The following is a 25234-nucleotide window of genomic DNA, read 5'->3' as shown; positions in this document are numbered from 1 at the left end:
ATCTTAGTGAGATTTATAATTTGTGTATTAAATAAGCATAATATGCTTTAGTTCAAATGCAAATGAACATTACAATTCTGCATACAAAACTTGTGGTAGTGCAGTGTTTCTAAAGCAGGGGACCCCCAATAAATCTTAAAAAACGATTTAAATTTATATATATTAAATATTAAAATGCAAATTATAAACAAAGCTGATTCATTTATACTACATCATAGGGAAATAACAACTAGCTGAGCCACTGCTGTAATGCTCAGGCTCTTGTGGCCAGCAGTAGATCAGAAATTTCAGCACAATTGCTCAATAAACAAGAGTAAATATTAAGTGAATCAGATTTTAGACACAACAAATATTGTTTTTGTTGTATTTTGATGATGAAAATAGTTCCAAATGAAGCCACAGCAGAACTGGGGCCTGTTCTTCGTACGTTACTAACTCAGTTTGCTGGATTTGATTGTTGATGATTTGGCATGGTCTTGGATTCATTGGTTCTTCGAAGCTCATCCATTGCAAACTCAAATTTTGTTGATACGGATTTCATTTGATTGGTAACAGCCATATAATATCTGTTTGAATTTACTTATGTGAGAAATGTAAATGTAAGGAACTGACACAAAAGTTGATGCATACATTTAATTAGATTGGAAAAAAACATCAATAAAAGGTAAAAATCTATTTAAACTTATTGGAAAGGTTAATTTCTGTTGCTCCTGCTGACTAGCCACATCATAATATGAATAATATCAGAAGTTTTGGGAGTCAGCTGTCCACAGCAGTCTTAAACCTACCAAGGTACCAGCACAGTGACATGCTCAGCAGAATATTGTCTAATTATCATTATCAACAAAAGTCCAGAAAACATCCAGATATAATTTAATTTTTGTCATCGCAAACCTCTAGTTTGAAGTTTAAATCCATGATAGCATGCTGGAAATATATGCATGCTGTTAGACCCACAGGTGCCAAACTGGAAGATCCATGCTGCTATGGTCACACATAGTTTCACATGGTCTCGATAGGTTCCTCAGGGACAAAATGAGCAAGAGAGGCCTCTCTGATCAGGTCGAGGTGTCACTGAGAGCCTGTTTGCATGGACAGGGGCGCAGGCGATGTATCAAGGTTAGTGGTTCTGTAAACTTTAGATTTTTTTTCAATAGTGCCAGAATTGTCCCGAGGTCAGGTTAAGAGCAGATTTCTATTGAACTGATCCATTGTTTTCACAATTGTAGGACACTGACATGCATCAACATGCATGCTTTTTTAAAAACTAAATATGTTTTGATCTGCCCAGGTTTTTGGATTGAAGAGGACGTGAGGAGGCCATTTGTGTCTCAGGCTGTCATCACAGATGAGCAGTTCTCCTAATGTTTCTGCTATCAGCTCAATACTCTGGCATGGAATCCAAGGGATGATGGCAACAATAGCAGGAAGAACTTATGCTGGTGCACAGAAAGCATGCGTCTGTATGAGGGAATCACAGACGGAGACATTGTGGGCTTGAGTGATGCCATTCTTAAACTGCTGCTGCAGTTTTTATTGAAACACAGTTTTGAACTTGTTCTGCATGTCAATAAACAATATATGGAGCTGCATGTTATTTTTGTCTTCATTTAAGTTTAAGAATTTGTGTTTAAAGAAGATTTTGTGCTCAAAATAGAACTGAGAATTAATATTACAAATTGTATGTTGAAGAATCAAATCAGACATATTTGTATTTAAAGGAATCGGCCAAAAATAAAAAATTGTCATTTACTCGCCCTCATGTCATTCTAAACCCATACGACTTTTGTTTTTCTTTGAAACACAAATGAAGGCCATTTTTTAGCTTTGCTTTTTCTGGTCCTCAGTAGAAGTCCAAGCAAACAAAAGCTTTTATGCATTACAAAGTACAAAAAGATATCGTAAAAGTAATCTGTATGAATGAAGCAGTTTGTCCTTCTGAAGAGATACGACTGCTTCATAACCTCACTGGTTCTTGTTTGCCAAGCTAAGCTGAACTTCCTTTGACCTTTGTGTATGTGTCATCAATGTTTATATATTAATATATATAGCCGAAATGAAAACTTTTCATCATATGAAGCAATTTAATACTTTAATAAAGCCTTCAGAAAGAGAATCAGTTTTATCTTTAGTTGACCTTTATTATTAATTGACTTCCAAAAGGTCATATGAACACTTAAACCTTAGTAATAACACTATATTGATGAAAACATGCTTTATATATCTGTAAAATTTAATATATTTATGTTTATGTATGTGGCTGTGGCAGAATTAGTTTAGGGAAAAAAAATATTGCTTATTGCTTTATGTGATTCCAGCCACATTACATAATCACATTATTTTTCATCTGTTAAAATGAAAACATCAGGGCTGCAGTTTTCTTTGTCTTGCTGTGTTGTTCACTCCATTGCTCTCATCACGAGTGCTAGAAAGAACATTAGCATCATCACTGCCAAGGTCTGAAAAACCTTCAAGCAAGTGTAACTTAATTTTTAGGAAATATATTCAGTCAATCTTTAAAATCATACGAACTGATCTGAACACACTTACAGTTTGCTGGTCTGTTCAGAGCAGACATCATTCTCTGCAAATCAATAAATCCTTTGTTAATTTTCAATGGTGACAGATCTGAATATGCATGATTATTCCTCATATTCATTCAAATTTACTGTACCTCCTGCAGAAGAGTTGTCCTGTTGTGGCTTGTTGCATTTTTCCCAAAGCAAAATCAGTGTGACCAGGACAATGACTTCAACCACTATGGCAATGAAGGGTTTGAGAGGCTCAGTATACGACAAGACCTTCAGGTTGACATAAGACTCCCTGGGTTTGATATCAAACTCAGCGCTGCATATGTACTTTCCAGAATCTTCTTCAGTCAGATTCAAAACAGTCAGTTTTGTATCACTTCCATTAATAACGATCTTGTAGTTCAGAGGGTTTGCAGTAACATTGATGAGGACCTGTGTAGGGAAAAACACTGATATGAATGTTGTTACTGTTAAAAGTCCAACTATTAACAATCTTTTTGAGTAAATGAAATGAAATTATAGTAGCTGGAAAACTTGAAAAAACAAAAGGTGTTTACTTATGCACTATTCTATGATGTTGAAAGTGTGGAATGTTGATCTGTGTCCCGAAAGACGCACTATACACTGTGTGCTCATACACTATGTACTTATGCACTATGTACTCAACCATGTAGTGTAGGAATTATCTTGTCATTCATAATTGGAGTCTGATAGCCCCTCCCCCTTCACAATGTAATTAAAGCTGCAATAGTTGAGTGCATGAAGTCTCCAACATTCCAATCTTCGTTTTTTTTTTCTCGGTTATTTAAAGGAGCTATGTGGAGGTTTTTACTTTAAAAAAAAATCTTTAAGATTTTTCATTTTCAAGAGTTTTCATTTGTACATGTATGAGCCAACCATGGTGTAAAAAAAAGAATGACACTTCGACTGTCCACCACGGTTGCCTCTATCAGCCTGTAGGCTCAATTGTGTGTGGAGGAGTCGGGCCCGAATTGGCGCGAAAATTCACAAAATGTGATGTCATGCGCGTTCTCGTCTACTTGGGCTTTTACAACCGTACGGCACGCCAGCCATTATAGTAAGCAGCGGCAATAGTGTCTTCAAATGGACTCTGCAGATGGAAAGAAGCGACCAGCCTCCAGCACATTTCAGACACCCACGGACACTCCTCGTAAGTAAAAAAAAAAATAAAAAAAAGAGCGTGCGCACTAAGAACGAGCATGAGACTGGCTGCAGTTCCTCTAACGGCCACTGGTGTCAGTAACGGTTAGAAATGTCAGAACCTATGCAATGCTCCTTTAAGTGCATCATCTGGGTGTTTAAAGTGCACATTTACTTTTTGGAATTTTCAGTGTGAACACACTACTCACACTATTTATAACTACAAAACATCATAGAATAGTGCATTAGTACAATATTTGGGACGCACCTTAACAAAACAATACTAATTACTAACAATTACTGGAACAACAAAATAAAAGCTATAGGACTAAATAAGCAAATATCAATAAATATTTAAAAAATAACACTGGATATGATAGCCCCTTTATTGTGAGGTGACGTCTAATTTAAAGGGTTAGTTCACCCAATAATCAAAATTATGTCATTAATATCACCCTCATGTCGTTCCAAACACGTAAGACCTCCAATCATCTTCTGAACACAGTTTAAGATATTTTAGATTTAGTCCGAGAGCTCTCAGTCCCTCCATTGAAACTGTGTGTAACCGGACCTTCTTGAACCAGTTCACCAAATCGAACTGAATCGTTTGAAACGGTTCGCATATCCAATAAGCATTAATCCACTAATAACTTAAGCTGTTAACTTTTTTAATGTGGCTGACACTCCCTCTGAGTTCAAACAAACCAATATCCCGAAGTAATTAATTTACTCAAACAGTACACTGACTGAACTGCTGTGAAGAGAGAACTGAAGATGAACACCGAGCCGAGCCAGATAACGAACAAAAGATTGACTCGTTCACGAGTCAAGAACCGGTTGCATCGGTTTTTGGTTTTCTGAAGAAAACGGTTATCCGGTTCTTTTGCGCTCGACGTAATGACATTATTTGCAATGATTGCCCTTGATTCAAGCCTTCGGTTTACCCGCGCTCATAACATTAGCACAGAATCAGTTCGGTTCAGACGCTCTGTGTGTCAGTCTGCTTCACGCTGAATCACGTTCGTTCGTTATCTGGCTCGGCTCGGATATTGGTTTGTTTGAACTCAGAGGGAGTGTCAGCCACATTGCAAAAAGTTAACAGCTTAAGTCATTTGTGGATTAATGCGTATTTGAGACGTGAACCGTTTAAAACTATTCAGTTCGATTTGGTGAACTGGTTCAAGAAGGTCCGGTTACATCAAGTGATTCGTTCGCGAACCGGATATCACAAACTGCAGTGAACTCTCTCACTACAGACCCGGAAGAGAAGACACTGCTGAATAAAGTCGTAGTTTTTGCTATTTTTGGAACAAAATGTATTTTCGAAGCTTCAAAATATTTTAACTGACCCTCTGATGTCACATGGACTACTTTGATGTTTTTCTTACCTTTCTGGACATGGACAGTATACCGTACACACACTTTTAAATGGAGGGACAGAAAGCTCTAGGAATAAATCTAAAATATCTTAAACTGTGTTCCGAGGTCTCACGGGTTTGGAACGACATGAGGGTGAGTTATTAATGACATAATTTTGATTATTGTGTGAACTAACCCTTTAAGTATAATCTTAATACAATCCCATGTTCCTCATTTCTCGTTCACCTTTTCAGTGTTGTTTGCCTTGTACCAGTTCCAAGTGTTTGGTGTGTGTTTGAGTTTGAGTTTACATTCAAGTACAACTGAATCTCCGATGTAGCTCACTACAGGCTTGTTTCTTGTGTCTTTTATTGCAGGAACTTGAGAAAAAAAGCAAAATACATCAGGTTAATGTAAAATCAGAATGATGGATATTATTGTATAAACCATTTAAAACTACACAATGTGTACATAAAACGACAACATACCATCTAAAACAAATGTTACTTGTGCCTCATTTTCTCTGAAGTTGCAGGAATAGTTTCCCAGGTTTCCGGCCTCTATACTGAAACTACGAAAAAGGTTAAACAACTTAAAGCAGTGTTAAGTCATTGTTTAGTAATACTGAATTTCTTGTTTTACTCCTATAACATGTCTTATAACTTATTTGCATTTTTTACATTTACTAAAAATGACACATGATTATTGTCTTGAATAAACAACCACTTACTTCCTTTTAAGGATATACTGTTCATTGTTTCTATTTACAGATTCTTCAAAGTTTTCAATTTCTTGTCCATCTTTAGTCCAATAGCCAGTAATGTTTGGAGGGTTATTTGGTATATCAATTAGGTTACATAAAAGCTCAACTTTTTGGGGTGTCAGGATTGCAAGCTCTTCAATAATGACTTGATTTTGACCTGTATTCCAAGAAATTGTAGCCCAATCAGCAAAACAAACTTCTGCAGTTATGTACAATTCAATGTATAGTCATTGTTTATCTTATTACAAAATCATAAATTCACATTTTTTAATTATAATTACCCCAAAAATGAAAATTTGCTAAACATTTACTCACCCTCAGGTCATCCAAGGTTAAGATGATTTTGTTCCTTTGTCAAAACAAATTTGGATAAATGTAGCATTATCACTTACTCATCAATGAATGCTCTGCAGTGAATGGGTGCCGTCAGAATAAGTGTCCAAACTGCTGGTTAGAGAACTCATATTTTAGCCAGAAGCAACAGTTTAAAGTCAAAAACATCTTGATGGATTTGATTATTATAAACATGCAAGTTTTCACTTCACAAGATGTTAACTGATGGACTGGAGTCATGTAGATTACATGTGGATTATTGTGATGTTTTTATCAGCTGTCTGGACTCTGATGGCACCTGTTGTTCTGACGGCACCCATTCACTGCAGAGGTCGGATCAGACGCATGATACATTTCTCCAAATCTGTTCTGATCTAGAAACATACTCAGCTACATCTTAGATGGCCCGAGGGTGAATATATTTTCAGCAAATTTTAATTTGTTATTAATTTGTACTTCTAAATGATGTCAAATGCATACTTGTCCTGGCTAATAAGATATTACAAGGTAACCATACCTATGGATACAGCTTTCTGTGTTGTATTTACAGGATCAGACTGTGGGGAAGGGGATGTCTCTAAAAAAATAAAGAACAAGAAAATAAAAAGACATGCCATTTGACTTAGCACTGAATAAACAACACTACCAACTCACCATTCTGCTAGAGAGTAGTGTATGAAGGTAAAATGACGTCATAAAGATTTGCATAGGCAGGGTCGTATTTGTGGAAGTGTACGTAAGACTGTAAGCATAAATTAAATTTGCATGCGTAAGAGAAGCTTTGTAAAGGTGTAAATCGAGTTTCAAAGCGTAAGAAAAAATTATTTGCAGCATTTTAGTGTTACTTGTAAGTGAAATTCTTGTATTGTGAAACTGCAGCTTCATGCTAACGCAAAATAAATATGATGTGCATGCTTCTGACTAGGGTTGGGTGCCGAAACCCGGTACCAATATGACACCGATCTACCTATAGAACCGGTATGCACTGAACCGAATAAGAACGCAGATTTCGGTGCCTCATTTTGGTGCTTCTTAAATGCCTGAGCGATCGGTTGAAATATTTGTCCTGATTCACCGAAATGTACACAAGAAGCATGAGCGTAGCCAGGCTTTTTTAGCAGGGCTATGGCATTTAGCTCCATAAACTGTACTCAAATTTGCGATCGCTTTAGAATCAGTCCGCTTAAATTTGATATGAAAACGGCGGTAGACCTGTCTCCTCCCTATCTTTCAGTGCGCTCTTAAATTTGCAAACCGCAGAGTAGCGCGAGCGGACTCAAACAGCAACAGAGGACACAAGGTGTGTTTATCGATAGATTGTTAGAATATCTGTATCTGTGCAGTTCTTTGTCATAAATACAGTTTACAAAAGGTCAGTGGGAGCAATCGGTTTCTCATCCACTATAAAGATTTTGCTCCGTTCACTGCTTCATCACACCACAGCTGTTTCCTCCAACGACAAACTAGCCCTTAACACATATGAACGCATACTTGAATTACACATATTTAAATATACTTAATTTAATTATATGTACTTTATACATACACTACTGTGCAACCCTCTACAGACACCTTGGCAGTTGAATCACCATTGGCTAGTATTTTTTTTTTTTGTTTACTCGCCAGACTGATATATTCATATATATATATATATATATATATATATATATATATATATATATATATATATATATATATATATATAATGATATGTTTGTAAAATGGCAGTTTTTTTTAATATCTGAAAGTACACTCTTAATATCAGTCAGTCAAGCATTATAATAATTAATTATTTAAAAATATAACTTGTATAATAATTAAAATTAAACCTTGAGAACCATGTTTGAATGCATATTAATCATTTTAACTTAGGACTGGTGTTGGTGCTTATTCAGTGTTTCTGTAAAAAAAATATTGGGAAAAAACTAACAAAAAATACTGATAAGATAATAATGATACGAATTCTACTAATAAGAAAAATTTAAAACTCACTAAGGATTAATTCATGAATGTTAATCAGGTTTTGTGCGTTCGCTCGAACTGATTTGTTGAAGTCAATACATATTATGTGCATTCAACAATCTCAATAGATTATTATTAAAATTAATGGCAAAATGAATGTTTGGAAATGAATACTGATATTTCCTACTGACATACTAAAGCAAAAGATATAAATAACTGGCTTAAAACCCTTTTTTTGGGGTGAAAATACTAATGTGCCTAAGACTATACTTTACAAACAACATTGTTGTTACTTTATAAAGAATGAGCATACAGTAATTCACAGGACTGATTAAAGACAGTGACAGACAGCACTCATTTGAACTGAATATCAGAGTGATTGACAGGGATACAGTAGAAACATTATGTGTGGTTTTCTATTAAATAATGACCCAGATCATGAAATACATTTATTAGTCTTAAAGTAAGGGAAGCTTGGGAAATGAGAGCATCCAAGGAGCGTATGAATGCTATGGATTTATTTTAAATCTTTTTAAAGTTCTTTAGTGTACTGTTTGAGTGCATGAATTACTCTGGGGTATTGGTTTGTTTGAACTCAGAGGGTTAAGTCATTTGTGGATTAATGTTTATTGGAGACACGAATCAATTAAAACGATCAGATCTATTTGGTGAACTGGTTCAAGAAGATCCGGTTACATCGAATGATTCGTTCGCGAACCAGACATCACTACACAGTAGTGAACGCGCTCACAACAGACCCGGAAGAGAAGACAATGCTGAATAAAGTCATAGTTTTTGCTATTTTTGGACTAAAAATTTATTTTCGATGCTTCAAAATATTCTAACTGACCCTCTGATGTCACATGGACTACTTTGATGATGTTTTTCTTACCTTTCTGGACATGGACAGTATACCGTGCACACAGTTTCAATGGAGGGACTGACAGCTCTCGGACTAAATCTAAAATATCTTAAACTGTGTTCCGAGGTCTGTGTTCTGAAGATGAACGGAGGTCTCACGGGTTTGGAACAACATGAGGGTGAGTTATTAATGACATCATTATAATATTTGGGTGAACTAACCCTTTAAGTACAAATTTTCAGTACTCTTTCCACCACTGATAATTTAATAAAGTAACATGAAATTACATCTATATCCACTAGATGGCTGCAATGATCACTTGGTGACTCATTAGATTGATGTGGAGACATTGAAACATCATCATTATAACAAAGATGTTATACAATAAGAAAAACAATGAATGTTTTTCAAAGTATAACTTTTTTTGTACTAAAGTACCATTTTTGCAGTTATGTTACAATATTCTGACAAATTATGTAACAGGAATTTCTTTTTTTTTTTTTTACAGATGTTTATGTTGTAATATTCATGTCATTATACAGACTTGTGTCCTCATGAACCATCATGGCACATCGCCAGAGTTACACATTGTGGATGTTTTAAATAATCCTGAACATCACAAAAGAATTAATGGCACACAGTCATTTTTGCTATAGACTACAATAAGCTTTTTATTTATTTATTATTCTTATTTATTTTTATTTAAGTTTCATCATAAACTGCAGAAATAGCAGTATATTAGCAGCATGAGGACCTACACATATAAATGATGCTGGGTTAAGATGAACGATAGCAAAATATCGACGTGAATTATCAGCAAAGAGACAAATGTGTGATCCTTGTAGACAAACAAACTACTACAACACTATTCATATTTAATAAATCAAATGTAAATCAGTACAGCACAATACCTTGAGTGAGTCCAGAGTGGATGAAGGACATCAGCACTTAATGCAGAAGAAACAGATATTAATCATGTCCATTGGTTCAACACAATGCAGATCACAGAAACATGTCTAGAGTTTCAACTGAAAGTGTTTCTCTGTTTTGATGCTCCATGAGAAGCAATGGTGATATATAATAAAATATAAAGAGAAAAAATATAGAACACAAATAATTGGTTATTGTCCAGCAGTGTATTTGATTTAACCAATTAAAAGAGATTGATTATTAAAAATAATAACATGATCATTAGTTTTAAAAAGTACTATTTATATAATTCATGTAGTAAAACACTTGCACACTTAAACACACATTACAAGCAAATATGAACATTAAGGTGATGATTGTTTCTCATCACTGACTCTTCAGTGGAACAGGAGACCAAACCACATCTCAGGTCAAAGTATTTCCGAGACACAGCCCCACTTCCTGTTTGACTCGGAAAACATCGACTCCACCCTCCACCCACATGTTGTGTGTTGAGGACATTTTTAACCAGAGAATTTATTATTTTTTTTTTTTCCAAAAATACAAGTTAATGTTATCACATTGGACTGACTTTGAACTTCACAACAGTTTTTGGACAATTTCCCCCCACCTTGTTACACTTGCGGTGTTCCGGGTCAAAAATGACTGGGCTACAAAATAGCTTATAAATCTCTCATTATGCTATATGTCTCTAATTATTAAAATCAATATTTTTGTCAACTTGTTTTCTTTCAACTGGGACAGACTTTGTATTAATTATTACAACTGATCAATTGCAGGCATCGTTGATCTGAGCCTAAAGCACACTATAGTGTGATAAACAGTGAACATTATTTTCATATTTTATTGCTTATTGACAAAATTATCCACAAATAATGCCTTTTTCTCTCAAAAACTGAGGTGTATGAGCTCAAGATTAATAACACCTAATCAATCAGTTCCAAAAACAAATACAAATTCTGTCCTAATTGAAAGAAAACAAGCTTACACAAATATTGAATCCAATATTTGGTGATAATATAGAATCATTTACAAGCATTTTTTGAAAGGTCGGCTTTTCAAAGGTGTTACAGGGTTTTCAGCAGAACAAGGGTCAATTGTGAAACTATAGCGGCTGTGAAAAAAAATTTAACACTATGGTTGTTTTCACAAGAAGTATATTTTAATTAAACCAAACTCAGTTCATTTAAAGTGAATCAGAAAGTGAACCAGCGGCATATTATTATATTAAGTATATTAAGAAACAATAAATATGTTGTTCAAAATGAAGACCGAACACACTTTCTGAGTGTCAAGTGTTAGTGGAATATGTTCATATGTTAACTACAGCTGTGGTTTTTCATGATTCAGATTGGATGAACTACAGCTGTGGATTCTCTGCTAAGTGACGGAGAACTGAGTTCACACATCTGCTATGATGTTGAGACAAACAGTTTATAAATAAGAGAAAAAGTGTCTCAGAAAACAGAAGTTCGTTCCGAGAAACATTTGAGCATCATTTTTGGCAGATGTGATGTGTTTGATAGACTTTCAGAATTAAAAGTGATAGAGAAATGTATGTGTTTTGGTCACTGTTCTCAAACTCTTGATGTCTCTGATGGAAAGTCTATTTGAAGATACAATATCATACAACACCAAACTCATATTAAACAAATACATCTGATTTACCTGAACTACCTGAAATAGGAAGAATATGTATAATACCATGTCCACAGAGCCTCTTTCTTTCACAAGCAGCACAGATAAATACATGCTCTCTGAAACTCTGTATCAGATCCACACGTAACATATCATCACATTAATCTGAATCTGAATAAGAATACACAAACAGCAAGACTGTGGATTCATAGACCCTCCTACACACAGCACAATCATTAATCTTCAGCTCTAATCTTGAATACTGTATTAAAATCAGAAAATAGTGTAGAATATAATGAAATACTCACAGAGTACAAGAGACAGTGCACTGGACCCCATACTGACACATTAACATACAGTTTTAACTGAATAAGACGCTTCCTGCTTTTCACACTTCAAGAAGAGATGAGGGAGGAGACAAACTACACAGAAATACATGAAATAGGAAGAAAACCAGATCCATTCTAAGATACTTACTCTTTCAGTGCATTAAAGTTGTTAAAGCTGTTTTTCTCCTTGAAAAGAGAAAGTCTTCAGTAATTGTTCTAACACTGCCAAAGCCTCACAGATTATGGACAGATCAGAGAATACCAAGTAAACCATGAGCTGACTTCTAATGTAGGCCTGTTCATGTAAGGCCCGCTTTTATCTGCACTGTAAAAAGGTTGCTGTAGATTTTAACTTACTGTAAAATTGTTTACAGTATCATAACTGTAATTTCATTTACAGTAATAATAATGCATACTGTATTAATATTTACAGTTCTCGTACTGTATTTTTCAATTACAGTACAAGTACTGTATTTAATATACAGTAATAATACTGTATATTGTATTAATATTTACAGTACGAGTACTGTGTTTTTCCTTTACAGTACAAGTACTGTATTTTTATTTACAGTACTAGAATTGATTTCATATTACTCAATTAGACTTTTTTGTAGATTTGAGTTTGCTTCATTTGCTTTATTATTACAAAATTAATTAAATTTTAATCTACATGTCACAGGTAAGGTTGCCATAAAGTTGATGAAAGGGATCTAATCGCAGCAGTCAAAGTTTTATTTAACATAGAACTCAAAATACTCAGAAAACAAAGCAACAAAACCAAACACAGAGTATAAAAAGACAAACCAATTAATGAAATTAACAACAGGTGTAACTGATGTTTAACGATTGAAAAACCACTAGCTGTAACTATAAGTAACTATAACTAACTATAAGTGTTTTACTCCCCAAAAAATTCATAAGTTCTCATGAACATTTGTTATTAAAATGTGCTGTTTCATTGTTTAACTATTTCATTATTTAACATTTACTTTAAAAAGTACATTCTACAAATGTGTTTGAATTCATCCTGTGTATTTGTAACATGGCTAAAAATGTAAACATTCTGAAAAGCAGAACAAATCAAACAGTAAAAAAATGTTTTAGTCGTGTTTTCTTTCAATAATTTGGCCAATCGAATTCAACCAGCTCTCTGATAAAAGATGCCACAAGGGGATTCAGGCTGGCGATTTTTCCAGATGCCCGGCTGATCTGTGATTTTGATCTGTGATTTGGTGCCATCAGGGTTTATTCTCAGAATGAACCTGTAAGCACAATAAAAAACATTTATCAAAACACTGATTTCCCAACAGTCATAACATGGTGCTGTATGCAGTTTGATGTTAATAAAAGCAATATGTACTATATAAATAAATAATTAATTATACATTGTAGACAGATTATGAACAGATTAGACGGATTATAATGAAACTTTGTGAGGTTGCAATTAAAACGAGGGACACTTTTTAGTGATTATAAAGGGACAGATCTTTGCGTGCTTTCTGCCATGCCAAATCAAACATAGTAGTCTATTTTTGCTTTTCTGTTTAAATTAACAGTGGTTTGTGAATTTAGATAATTTATTGGGAATGTTTATGCTGGGATGTGTTGTCTCTAGGCCACTGGTTCTCAAACTTTTTAGAGTTGTACCCCCTGAGGCTTTTAACATCCATCTGCGTAACCGCTCTCTGCAGTTACACCTTTTTCAGTAAGGGACAATATTTGCTGCTAATATTTGCTTTTTTTACATTTACACATAATTTTAGAAAATAAATAATGCTTTAAATCAAAACTAAAAAAATCAATAGAGAAATATGCAATGATGGTAAAAACAAAGTGATGCTTTAAAATATTAAATTAAAACCCTCAGTATGTTGCGACATGTCACTATCTTTATTTGTGAGGCGTTCATTTATTTAGTAAGGAAGCAAATGGCTGTAATTATGAATGAATCATTGAATTATTGGCTCTCTTAATTTATTCAAAGCCGCAGATTCATGCACAAACACTGCTGTGTGCTGCTGTTCTGCAGTAGCTCTCGTTGGAGCTATTTTTTGTAGCGAAAAATACTGACTATTACTGTGTTTAAAATGTAATCACTTAATATTAATACCTTTCGTTTGTTGAACTGTTGTATAAATCAATGTCACATTAGCAATTGAGTGGATATTCGTGTTAAACACAGGAACTCAGACAGGGAATGTTTTTGTATTGAAGAGCGTTTGAATCTTAAATCGTAAGCTAGTAAGTCAGTAGGGTTGCTACCTTCAATACAGAAAAATAAGGGACGCCTGGGGGGGACACCCCTTTGGGGCCACGATGACCACAGGTCCGATGACATGCCAGTGGTGGTTATTTTCGTTTTATTATTGGTAATCTATTTTATATAGTCTATTCTTAATTTTACAGTAGCCTATTGAAGAATGCAATCATTTAAATTAGTTGTTTATTTGCTTCACATAGGCACTGTATTTTTATTATTAAATATATCTCTCTTATCTCTTATTAAAATAATGCTTATGTGTCTGACTGTACACCTTAACAGTAATAAACAAATCGGTAACACTTTAAAATAAGTTTAAAAAATAATCTGGAGCAGCCTCCGCCATTCTTTCAAATCGACTCTCTGCCAAGAGACCCACCCTCCACTGACTCTGATTGGCCGTGAACCTGAAACAAACCAATCAATCCAACGATGGCACCGAGTATTACCCAATCAGGGGCAGAATAGGACGAGTCTTCACAGAATGCCGGTGGGATGATTTGCATGAGATTATGCATTGAAGACAACTCCGAAAATACGGGACAAACCACGTCCAGTATTGATTCAAAACGGGACGCGCTATTTTATTCTCAAATACGGGACGATTTCATATTTTAAGGGACGGGTGGCAACCCTAGAAGTCAGTCAAGTCAAAATATATATATGAAGAGCTTTTTTCCAAAACACGATAAATCCCATTAAAAAAAGTTTGTCGTGTAATTTTGCTGTGTACTGACCCTATTTGCTGCTCCATCAACATTTCATGCCAAATCGCTATATTTCCATGTTTAAAATGTACTGCAAGATGCAGGTTCTTTCCAAACCGTGATAAGCACTGAACCTATTTTTACCCTAAACGCGATATATCCTCAGGACTAATCAGAATTGTCTTTCTCTCTTCGCGCGCTCACCCTTAAATAACTCGCGCATATCGTGCCAGACGCTCAATTCGCCTCATTCGCGGATCCGGACCGTGCTAAACGCCTCACGCCGCAGGACCTCCAGATGCACGTAAACGCGTCTTTGCATTGACAAAGTGATAGTTCACCCAAAAATCTAAATTATGTAATTTATAAATTACCCTAATGTCGTTCCAAACCCGTGAGACCTCAGTTTATCTTCGGAACACAGTTTAAGATATTTTAGATTTAGTCCGAGAGCTTCCTGTCCCTCCATTGAAACTGTATGCATGGTCTACTGTCCATGTCCAGAAAGGTAAGAAAAACATAATCAAAGTAGTCCATGTGACATCAGAGGGTCAGTTAGAATTTTTTGAAGCATCGAAAATACATTTTGTTCCAAAAATAGCAAAAACTACGACTTTATCCAGCATTGTCTTCTCTTCCATGTCTGTTGTGAGAGAGAGTTCAAAACAAAGCAGTTTGTGATATCCGGTTCGCGAACGAATCATTCGATGTAACCGGATCTTTTTGAACCAGTTCACCAAATCGAACTGAATCGTTTTAAACGGTTCGCGTCTCCACTAATCCACTAATGACTTAAGCTGTTAACTTTTTTAATGTGGCTGACACTCCCTCTAAGTTAAAACAAACCAATGTAATTAATGTACTCAAACAGTACTCTGACTGAACTGCTGTGAAGAGAGAACTGAAGATGAACACCGAGCCGAGCCAGATAACGAACAAAAGACTGACTCGTTCACGAGTCAAGAACCGTTTCTGTCAGACGCTTCCGATTCGAGAACCGAGGAGCTGATGATACTGCGCATGTGTTGCGTGATTCAGCGTGAAGCAGACTGACACACAGAGCGCATGAACCGAACTGAATCTTTTGGTGATTGATTCTGAACTGATTCTGTGCTAGTGTTATGAGCGTGGGTAAACCGAAGGCTTGAAACAAGGGCAATCGTCGCCAATGACGCAATTACGTCGAGCGCAAAATAATCGGAGAACCGTTTTCTTCAACCGGTATATTGAATTGAACTGTCCGAAAGAACTACTGGTGATCCGAAAACCGATGCAACCGGTTCTTGACTCGTGAATGAGTCAGTCTTTTGTTCATTATCAGGCTCGGCTCGGTGTTCATCTTCAGTTCTCTCTTCACAGCAGTTTGGTCAGAGTACTGTTTGAGTAAATTAATTACTCCGGGATATTGGTTTGTTTTAACTGAGTGTCAGCAACATTAAAAAAGTTAACAGCTTAAGTCATTAGTGGATTAATGCGTATTGGGGACGTAAACCGTTTAAAATGATTCAGTTCGATTTGGTGAACTGGTTCAAAAAGATCCGGTTACATCGAATGATTCGTTCGCGAACCAGATATGACAAACTGCTTTGTTTTGAACTCTCTCACAACAGACACGGAAGAGAAGACAATGCTGAATAAAGTCATAGTTTTTGCTATTTTTGGACCAAAATGTATTTTCGCTGCTTCAAAAAATTCTAACTGACCCTCTTATGTCACATGGACTACTTTGATGATGTTTTTCTTACCTTTCTAGACATAAGCAGTATACTGTGCACACCGCTTCAATGGAGGGACTGAGAGCTCTCGGACTAAATCTAAAATATCTTAAACTGAGGGTAAGTTATTAATGACAATTTAGATTTTTGGGTGAACTATCCCTTTAACACTTTAAAATCACTTGCACCAGACGCTCTATTCGCGTTTGGTGTGACCACCACTCACTCACATACACAATGTCATGTCGTGATGTGTATGTAGTTGAAAATGGATATTTTACTTGTTTAAAATGTGCTAGAGAAAGACATATGACTACTACACTCACGTCTTTTGCAGTGTCAAATTAAAATTATTTCACCGAATTGATCAAAGGGGACAGTAAAAACAATGCTATAAAAGATTATTTCAAATACATTCAGTACTGTTCTTTTGAATCTTAAAAAAAATCTATCACTTTCTCAATGCAAATAAAAAAGCAGCATAAAGGTTTTCAACATCGATAATAATCAGAAAAATTTCTTGAGCAGCAAGTCAACATATCGTCCCCTTGGAATTATAAGGTTCTATCTGCGTTCTGAGCAGTTTTGAGATATTGAACTTTAAGGTTTTTGCATTCCATGTTGAAAGAACCTTTTTATTTTCTAAATAAAAAGTTCCAAAATGTACATAACTTTAAAAACAACATCATATAATGTAAAGAAGTGGTCACAGAAGAATGGAGTAATGAAAAAAGGAATACATAACATTTTAAAATATATTTAAATACAAAACAGTTATTTTAAATTGCAATCATATTTAAAAATATGACTGTGTTTCTGATCAAATAAATGCAGCCTAAAAGCTTTAGGATAAGAGCTTGTGATGTACAGCCTGGTTGGATTGGCTGCTGCCAAAAATAATTAAACATAATTTACCACTTTATTTACAAAATATTAATCTTCAATGCGTGTTCACAAGAGCACCGTGATGCATGCATGTTGTGTTGACACAAGAGCAGACGTTCAGTCAGCTCTCGGGTATCCGTCTGCTGGTAGATGTTGACCACCATAGTATCAATTAAAAAAAGCATTTTAATAGACTTACCAAGTGAAATCAGTCTTGGGGTACTGGGCAGAGAGAGGCTTCTTTCTGCATCTGCTGGAGTTGCAGTGACCTAAAAGTAGAGCAATTAACAAAAGGTTGGGAGAAATTAATTACATATATAGAGAACATACTTGCATCTTGTTTTAAAATACTTCTCAATGTGCTTTATAAGCATATGTCACTTTGTGATATCTATGTCTGCCTATCTTGCAAAATAGAAGTTTAATCATAAATGATGATGAAAATTAAAGTGTACCTCAAATGCATGACATTTGAATACAAAAACAGTAATTGTCTTTTAGAACTTTCTTAAGAAACTATAATCCTGCCATCTCTTACATCCTCCAGTAAATGTGGGTCATCTGATCTGTGTGTCTTTGCATCAATGAACTGTGCTTTGACTGACTCATGGCTCAAAAGTGCATTGAGGGTCTCCTTTACTGTAACATCCTGCAAAAAGCAGTCCTTTCCTTTGGAATTTTTACCTAGATACACCTGTTCAGGTGCCACATGATTAAAATTCCTCTTGAAATATGTCTTCCGAGTGTCATCAGAATACTCCCTCATTACAATCTCAGAAGATTATTTTTATTAAGACCAGCTATGATGTTATCAATATCCGGTGATGGCATATTTTGCTTTCTTAATTCATCGCTCATATGCCATTTTAAATGGTTGCAGAAGCTATGAAAATTTGGGGATGTACAGTATGCGCGCATCCCGCAACCTGACAAATCACAGCATCCGTTTGAGCAGGTCTGCAGTTAACCTTATTTGGTTGTGTGTGCTTATGAAGGCACGTCCTGATTTTGCTGAGTTAGATATATATACATATTTAAATATATACATATTTTGTTGACCCTGGAACAACATTTTACTCCAAAAATGTATTCTTGACCATATCCCTACACCTAAACCTAACCTTAACCATGAGTAATCCCTAAAATCAGAGGAAATGATAGATGAATGACACTGATGTACAAGCACCAAACAGTGATTTTAAGCATAAACTTCACAAAATCTATAAACTGGTCCTTCAAATCTGATTGGTTAATCACAATGTTGTTGTTTCAGGGACAACGAAGACTTTAGTGCAGACAGAATCTAAAAACTACAAGGACAAGTCGGCAAACCACAATTGAACCTAAAATTAGCCAGGTTCCTATGCATTATGATATGGTGGTAAAATCTGTAATGCGTTCGCACAGATAACTTGCAGTGTTTGCACACAAACTGGGCAACCATCTTGACTGCTGCTTTTTTAAACAGTATGTTAAAGATAGAAGTTACAGTTTTCAGATAACGTTAACGTTTCAATATAAGAGCCAACGTTGGTATAATAATCACCAGCTTTTTCTCATTGAATTGTTGTTAGCTTACCAGTTTCTTCAGATGACGGTAACCGCCAGAAAAGAACTCCAGGCAACACCAAACCTCCGACGTTCCGCGGTTCTAACAGCAAAAAACTTTAAATGAAAACGAAATATTCACTTCAAAATACTGTTATACAACCTCCGTCTTTAGTGTTGCCTCACGTTTTCTTTTCGTACTTCAAGATAGTTTGCTGTTAACGTAAAGTTTCCACAGAGTCCTCCTGCTTAGCTAATTTACATTAAAGAGGCAGAGGAGCATTAAAAAAAGCTTATTTTGTTTCTGTGTCACTAAATATCAGTCAATGTAAACTTTATTCAGCCCGTTGAAGTTGTCATAATGATGACGGCAGTAATAATTGTACCATTACCTCAGGCCTTGACAAACAGGCAGAAAAAAAAGTCTCTTGACGACAGGAATATTGTCCTCACAACTCACTCAATTTGCAACACTGTTAGGTTGCTGTTAATAAGTGACTGCATTTGAAAATATCTCGGTTTTAAATAAAATAATTACAGAAACAATACTAACCTTTTTGTTGAGTGTTTCCTCAGTTGTCCCAACCAACCAGAAAAAAAAAAACTTGAAAAGAAGTCTCCGTTGTCATTGGTCAGTTTTTTCGCGGGCATTGTCGCTACTGTAAATCTATTTACAGTAGATAATAATTACAGTACTAAACTTATATTTTCCCATAATCCTTTGCTATTTACAGTATTATACTGTTGGCACATTTAACAGTAGGCTATTATACTGTACATATTACAGTAAAATACTGTTCAAATTACAAAAATCCGTTACAGTGTGAGCTATTCTCTCATCAACAATTACAGCGGCTCGATTAATGACAACTAAACTACTTTTACACATCGATGTAATGAAAAATTAATCCAATGTATCTGTCTTTTAAATTCTGGCATTATCTGAATATTTTAGTGCATTAAAAACATGATTTCTCTAACATGAGATGTTAAAAATCTGAAAATACTGTTGTCATGAAAGTATTGTTGTATAAATCACCATATTTCATGTAGGAAGGACTTTGCAGCAGCAATAACCCAGAATCAAAACCCTGTGTGACTGTTGCTATAGAAATATATGAACACATCTATAAATGTAAAAAGTGAATTTTACGTCAAACATAAGTGATGCATACAGTCTATAAAATCATGATTCAGATCGGATGGACTGACGATTATTTCCTCTCTAAAAGGAGTAATTACATGACAGCGTTTACTTTTAGAAGTGAGCAGTGAAACCAGGAGACTTTGGTGAATCTTCAGGCAGGATTCTTTATTGCTGTTTGATGCTCCAGTCATTCAGTCTAATAAAGCAGTGAAATATGTTAGTTTATATACATTTTAGAGAGCAGTCCTTACACATCAAGACAAAGCAACCTTAACAAAGTATGCAAAGGATGTAAACAGTTATTTGGAGCCCCATTTTTTCCATCATTGATGACTGTTAAATAATAAGGACAGATAATTAAGTATAATTATATATATATATATTATTACCGATCCGAAACCGGTTCGGGTGGAAGAAATACCGGTTAATAACGTTATTTTTAAAAAACTATATTATTTGCCTAATAATAATAATATAATAATAATAAAGTATAGCGTTTTCTTTACTCAAAAAGAAAAGAAAAAATAGAGATTTAACGCTTAGTCATCATCATCATTTCTAGATTTAGGCCATGTAAGCTACTTTTTTTCACTGAGAGTAAAAAAAAAAAGTCGCGGCTCACGTCGCATTTTATTAGCCCTATTACTTCCGAAATAATAAAGGCTAAAATGCCTGTAGTCTAAAGCAAAATGTTTAAAAACATTATAAAAAAGGTTATTAGTTTAGGCTATAAAAACGTCAATCCAAAAACAAATTAATCTAAGGTGAAGCTGATGCCTATATGTCTTTCTTTCAGCACGAATCCAAATGTTGCCCTCACTCCACAACAAAATAATTTAAATTAACAGTATTTAGAAAAGAACAAGAATTAAAAATATAAGAAGCAATATTAACGAAAAACTAAAACTAATTAGCTAATTTAGGCTAAAACGAAACTGAAACCAACATTGGGTCTCATTCGACACAAAATCAAAGTTTCCGTATTCGCGATGTATTTGAATGACAAATGAGTACTAATGTTTGAAAACATTTTTTTTTTCTCTAAAAAACGTATAGGCTATACAAGTTTTCTCTCTCTCTCTCTCTCTCTCTCTCTCTCTATATATATATATATAGGCTATATATATAGGCTATATATATATATATATATATATATATATATATATATATATATATATATATACCATGCATATTTAACCATGTTAAGGTATATTTAACCATGCAGCAAACCTTTTTAAATATTTTGATAATTTACTGAAAATAAATAAATGACTTTCAAACCGTTTAACTGATTATTAAATTTGATGATACAGTTTGCTGCAGAGCTTGTACGAGCTTAATTTTGTCATCGCTGAATCCTTCTCAGACGATTCCAAATGTCGAAATTGGTTAGCGCATCTATCTGTGCATGAAGATGTCCAATGCATCCGGCGAGCAGAGCTTCTAAAAGTTGGGAATAATCAAAGGAGAGCCGCGGTACTCCTCAGTTGGGCAGGAAACGCTAAGCATGCTGGCGCTTGAGTGTAGAATGCACATGCACCAACGCCGAGAAAAAAAATGCTCTTTTTGCGCTGCAGCATCAGGCCTAAATTGGTCTTAATCCGGCCCTGAAGGCGGTGCATTGTCATTGAGACTTGCCTATGATGAGTTCACAGCTGAGCGTACGCTGGCTTCAGCGTCACATTTGCATATGCCGGAGTCTACTGGAATTCGTGATTGGTTGACAGCAAATTTCAAATATTAAATGGAACGATAAAATAACTTTATTAACCGGCTATCGGCCATTTCAAATTTTCGATTCTGTTCTGAACTATAAAATTTGATTTCGTTTCTATTTCTGGTTCTGTACCTGTCAAAATTTCGTTAGTTTCCGGTTTTCGTTTTCGTTCCTTGAACCGGTTCAGAGCCCTGTATATGTATATATACAGTCGTGGCCAAAAGTTTTGAGAATTACATAAATATTAGTTTTCAAAAAGTTTGCTGCTGAACTGCTTTTAGATCTTTGTTTCAGTTGTTTCTGTGATGTACTGAAATATAATTACAAGCACTTGATACGTTTCAAAGGCTTTTATCGACAATTACATGACATTTATGCAAAGAGTCAGTATTTGCAGTGTTGGCCCTTCTTTTTCAGGACCTCTGCAATTCGACTGGGCATGCTCTCAATCAACTTCTGGGCCAAATCCTGACTGATAACAACCCATTCTTTCCTAATCACTTCTTGGAGTTTGTCAGAATTAGTGGGTTTTTGTTTGTCCACCCGCCTCTTGAGGATTGACCACAAGTTCTCAATGGGATTAAGATCTGGGGAGTTTCCAGGCCATGGACCCACAATTTCAACATTCTGGTCCCCGAGCCACTTAGTTATCACTTTTGCCTTATGGCACGGTGCTCCATCGTGCTGGAAAATGCATTGTTCTTCACCAAACTGATATAACCAAACAAATATAACCAAACAAATATATATATACAGTATAGACCAAAAGTTTGGAAACATATATTTATACTATTTTTAATGTTTTTGAAAGAAGTTTCTTCTGCTCATCAAGCCTGCATTTATTTGATCAAAAATACAGGAAAAAAATGTAATGTGAAATATTATTACAATTTAAAATAATTGTTTTTAAAATTATTATACTTTAAATTATCATTTATTTCTGTGATGCAAAGTTGAATTTTTAGGATCATTATCACATGATCCTTTAGAAATCATTCTAATATGATGATTCATTATCAAAGTTGGAAACAGTTCTGCTGCTTAATATTTTTTCAGAACATGTGATACTTTTTTAGGATACTTTGTTGAATAAAAAAAAAAAAGCTATGTTTTTAAAATATAAATATTTTGTAATAACAATATACACTACTGGTCAGTAATTTGGGGTCAGTAATTTTTTTCTTTTTTTTTTATAAAATAAATAATTTTATTCAGCAAGGATGTGTTAAATTGATAAAAAGTGACAGTAAACAAAATATATTATTAGAATATATATTATTAGAATTTTTTTTATTTTGAATAAATGCTTCTTTTTAACCTTTTATTCATCAAATATATTAGACAGCAGAACTGTTTCAACATTCATAATAAATCAGAATATTAGAATGATTTCTAAATGATCATGTGATGGACTGGATGTTAGATGTGACACTGAAGGCTGGAGTAATGATGCTGAAGATTCAGCTTTGCATCACAGGAATAAATTATTTTTTTAAAGTATATTCAAATAGAAAACTATTATTTTAAGTTGTAATAATATTTCACAATATTACAGTTTTTTCTGTATTTTTGATCAAATAAATGCAGGCTTGATGAGCAGAAGAAACTTCTTTCAAAAACATAAAAAATAGTAATGTTTCCAAACTTTTGGTCTGTACTGTATATATGTATATATATATATGTGTGTGTGTGTGTTTGCTCTTTCTCCCTGACTATTATTTTATATGTCAAGCTTTAAAATAGCAATAATATAGATGAAAACCCAATTTCAAACAAAGGATATTTTGCTCACCAACTCTGTATCCTCCATCCAGTCCTTCTTTCTTTGCTATGTTTTTGGCCACTATCAAGAGATGACCCAGGAGCTGGATGGAAAAGGTCAAGATCTTAGAGGTGGGTCATCCTCTGTAATTTTTAAAGCTAGAAACTAATCAAATGTGTATGGCAGACAAACCGATGCATCATCATCGTGTGCTTTGCTGATCTTGGGAATGGGAATCCTTGGAATAACCAGGAAGTGCACAGGAGCCTGGGGATTTACATCTCTGAAAGCTAGACACTGCAACATTACACGTGTTATATTACATGCAAACTGACATGCACAGTTCATTTATAAAATGTATGAAACTTTACAAAAAAGTCTGAATTAAGATAAATATTCCATAATATGTTACTTATATTAAGCAAAAGTCCTAAAGGCTTGTGGTCTGTAACACACCTTGTCATCCTCGTGAATGATATCTGCAGGGATAGTTTTGTCAACTATTTTAGAAAATATAGTGGGTTCAGGTTTCCCGTATTTCTTGCTGGCCTCCTTTGCCAAGCGAACCTCATCGCGCGTGGAAGAGCAGAAGGTCTGATATAAACAAGCAAACAAACAAAACCTCAGCAAAAGCATCTCTGAACGTCTAAAACTTGTGCAGAGCAGATGAAGGATTCTGCGCGCTTCAAATTCAGAGCATTCACAGACCGCGCTGAACTCTGAAAGCGAGCATTACATAGAAATAAACACCTTCACGGGTAAGACACGCCGTAAATGATGTCCAAGGGGCAAAACCTGCCGGGTTAGTAAAATACTGCGGGTAATCATTGCACTAAGGACAAACGGCGTCTATTTTCCATGGAAATCCCCCTCTCACGTGCTGCTGCTGAGGTTTTGTTTACATCCGATTCTCAAAAGTTATGCCGTTTTTTAAAATAAAAGTCTCCAAACTACTCAGGGTTCTTAATTATGCACATTATGCCCTTTAACATCTTAGTGAGATTTATAATTTGTGTATTAAATAAGCATAATATGCTTTAGTTCAAATGCAAATGAACATTACAATTCTGCATACAAAACTTGTGGTAGTGCAGTGTTTCTAAAGCAGGGGACCCCCAATAAATCTTAAAAAACGATTTAAATTTATATATATTAAATATTAAAATGCAAATTATAAACAAAGCTGATTCATTTATACTACATCATAGGGAAATAACAACTAGCTGAGCCACTGCTGTAATGCTCAGGCTCTTGTGGCCAGCAGTAGATCAGAAATTTCAGCACAATTGCTCAATAAACAAGAGTAAATATTAAGTGAATCAGATTTTAGACACAACAAATATTGTTTTTGTTGTATTTTGATGATGAAAATAGTTCCAAATGAAGCCACAGCAGAACTGGGGCCTGTTCTTCGTACGTTACTAACTCAGTTTGCTGGATTTGATTGTTGATGATTTGGCATGGTCTTGGATTCATTGGTTCTTCGAAGCTCATCCATTGCAAACTCAAATTTTGTTGATACGGATTTCATTTGATTGGTAACAGCCATATAATATCTGTTTGAATTTACTTATGTGAGAAATGTAAATGTAAGGAACTGACACAAAAGTTGATGCATACATTTA

General features: G+C 34.9%; 2 protein-coding genes across 2 annotated transcripts; both read right to left on the bottom strand.

The window, feature by feature from the left end:
* Positions 1-2240: 2240 nt before the first annotated feature.
* On the bottom strand, positions 2241-11963 carry LOC132138051 (embigin-like). The gene is made up of 9 exons (XM_059547642.1): positions 11848-11963; positions 9883-9918; positions 6665-6724; positions 5782-5971; positions 5540-5622; positions 5298-5431; positions 2675-2963; positions 2551-2584; positions 2241-2425 (listed from the first exon to the last, which is right to left on the bottom strand). Exons 1-9 carry the CDS (start codon positions 11876-11878, stop codon positions 2365-2367), a joined length of 918 nt encoding a protein of 305 aa, XP_059403625.1. The 5' UTR covers positions 11879-11963; the 3' UTR covers positions 2241-2364.
* An 8414-nt stretch (positions 11964-20377) lies between these two features.
* Positions 20378-24541, bottom strand: LOC132134506 (uncharacterized HIT-like protein Synpcc7942_1390). The gene is made up of 5 exons (XM_059547093.1): positions 24360-24541; positions 24066-24203; positions 23802-23906; positions 23640-23712; positions 20378-20463 (listed from the first exon to the last, which is right to left on the bottom strand). Exons 1-5 carry the CDS (start codon positions 24435-24437, stop codon positions 20378-20380), a joined length of 480 nt encoding a protein of 159 aa, XP_059403076.1. The 5' UTR covers positions 24438-24541.
* Between the last annotated feature and the right edge of the window lie 693 nt (positions 24542-25234).

This window comes from Carassius carassius, chromosome 4 (assembly GCF_963082965.1).
Source record: "Carassius carassius chromosome 4, fCarCar2.1, whole genome shotgun sequence".
NCBI lineage: Eukaryota > Metazoa > Chordata > Actinopteri > Cypriniformes > Cyprinidae > Carassius > Carassius carassius.
Note: the sequence above shows the minus strand (reverse complement) of the source record. Positions and strands in the feature narration are given on the sequence as shown.

Bases quoted from the DNA above. Each gene is read 5' to 3' on its own strand.
- LOC132138051 (XM_059547642.1), bottom strand. From the start codon at position 11,878: ATGGGGTCCAGTGCACTGTCTCTTGTACTCT. The intron at 2,585-2,674 runs GTACAGTAAATT...ATTGATTTGCAG, and splicing joins GGACAACTCTTCTGCAGGAG to AGAATGATGTCTGCTCTGAA. The intron at 2,426-2,550 runs GTAAGTGTGTTC...TGTTCTTTCTAG, and splicing joins TCTGAACAGACCAGCAAACT to CACTCGTGATGAGAGCAATG.
- LOC132134506 (XM_059547093.1), bottom strand. From the start codon at position 24,437: ATGATTACCCGCAGTATTTTACTAACCCGGCAGGTTTTGCCCCTTGGA. The intron at 23,907-24,065 runs GTGTGTTACAGA...GTAATGTTGCAG, and splicing joins TCATTCACGAGGATGACAAG to TGTCTAGCTTTCAGAGATGT. The intron at 20,464-23,639 runs GTGAGCAAAATA...ATTATTTAACAG, and splicing joins GGATGGAGGATACAGAGTTG to TCATCAATGATGGAAAAAAT.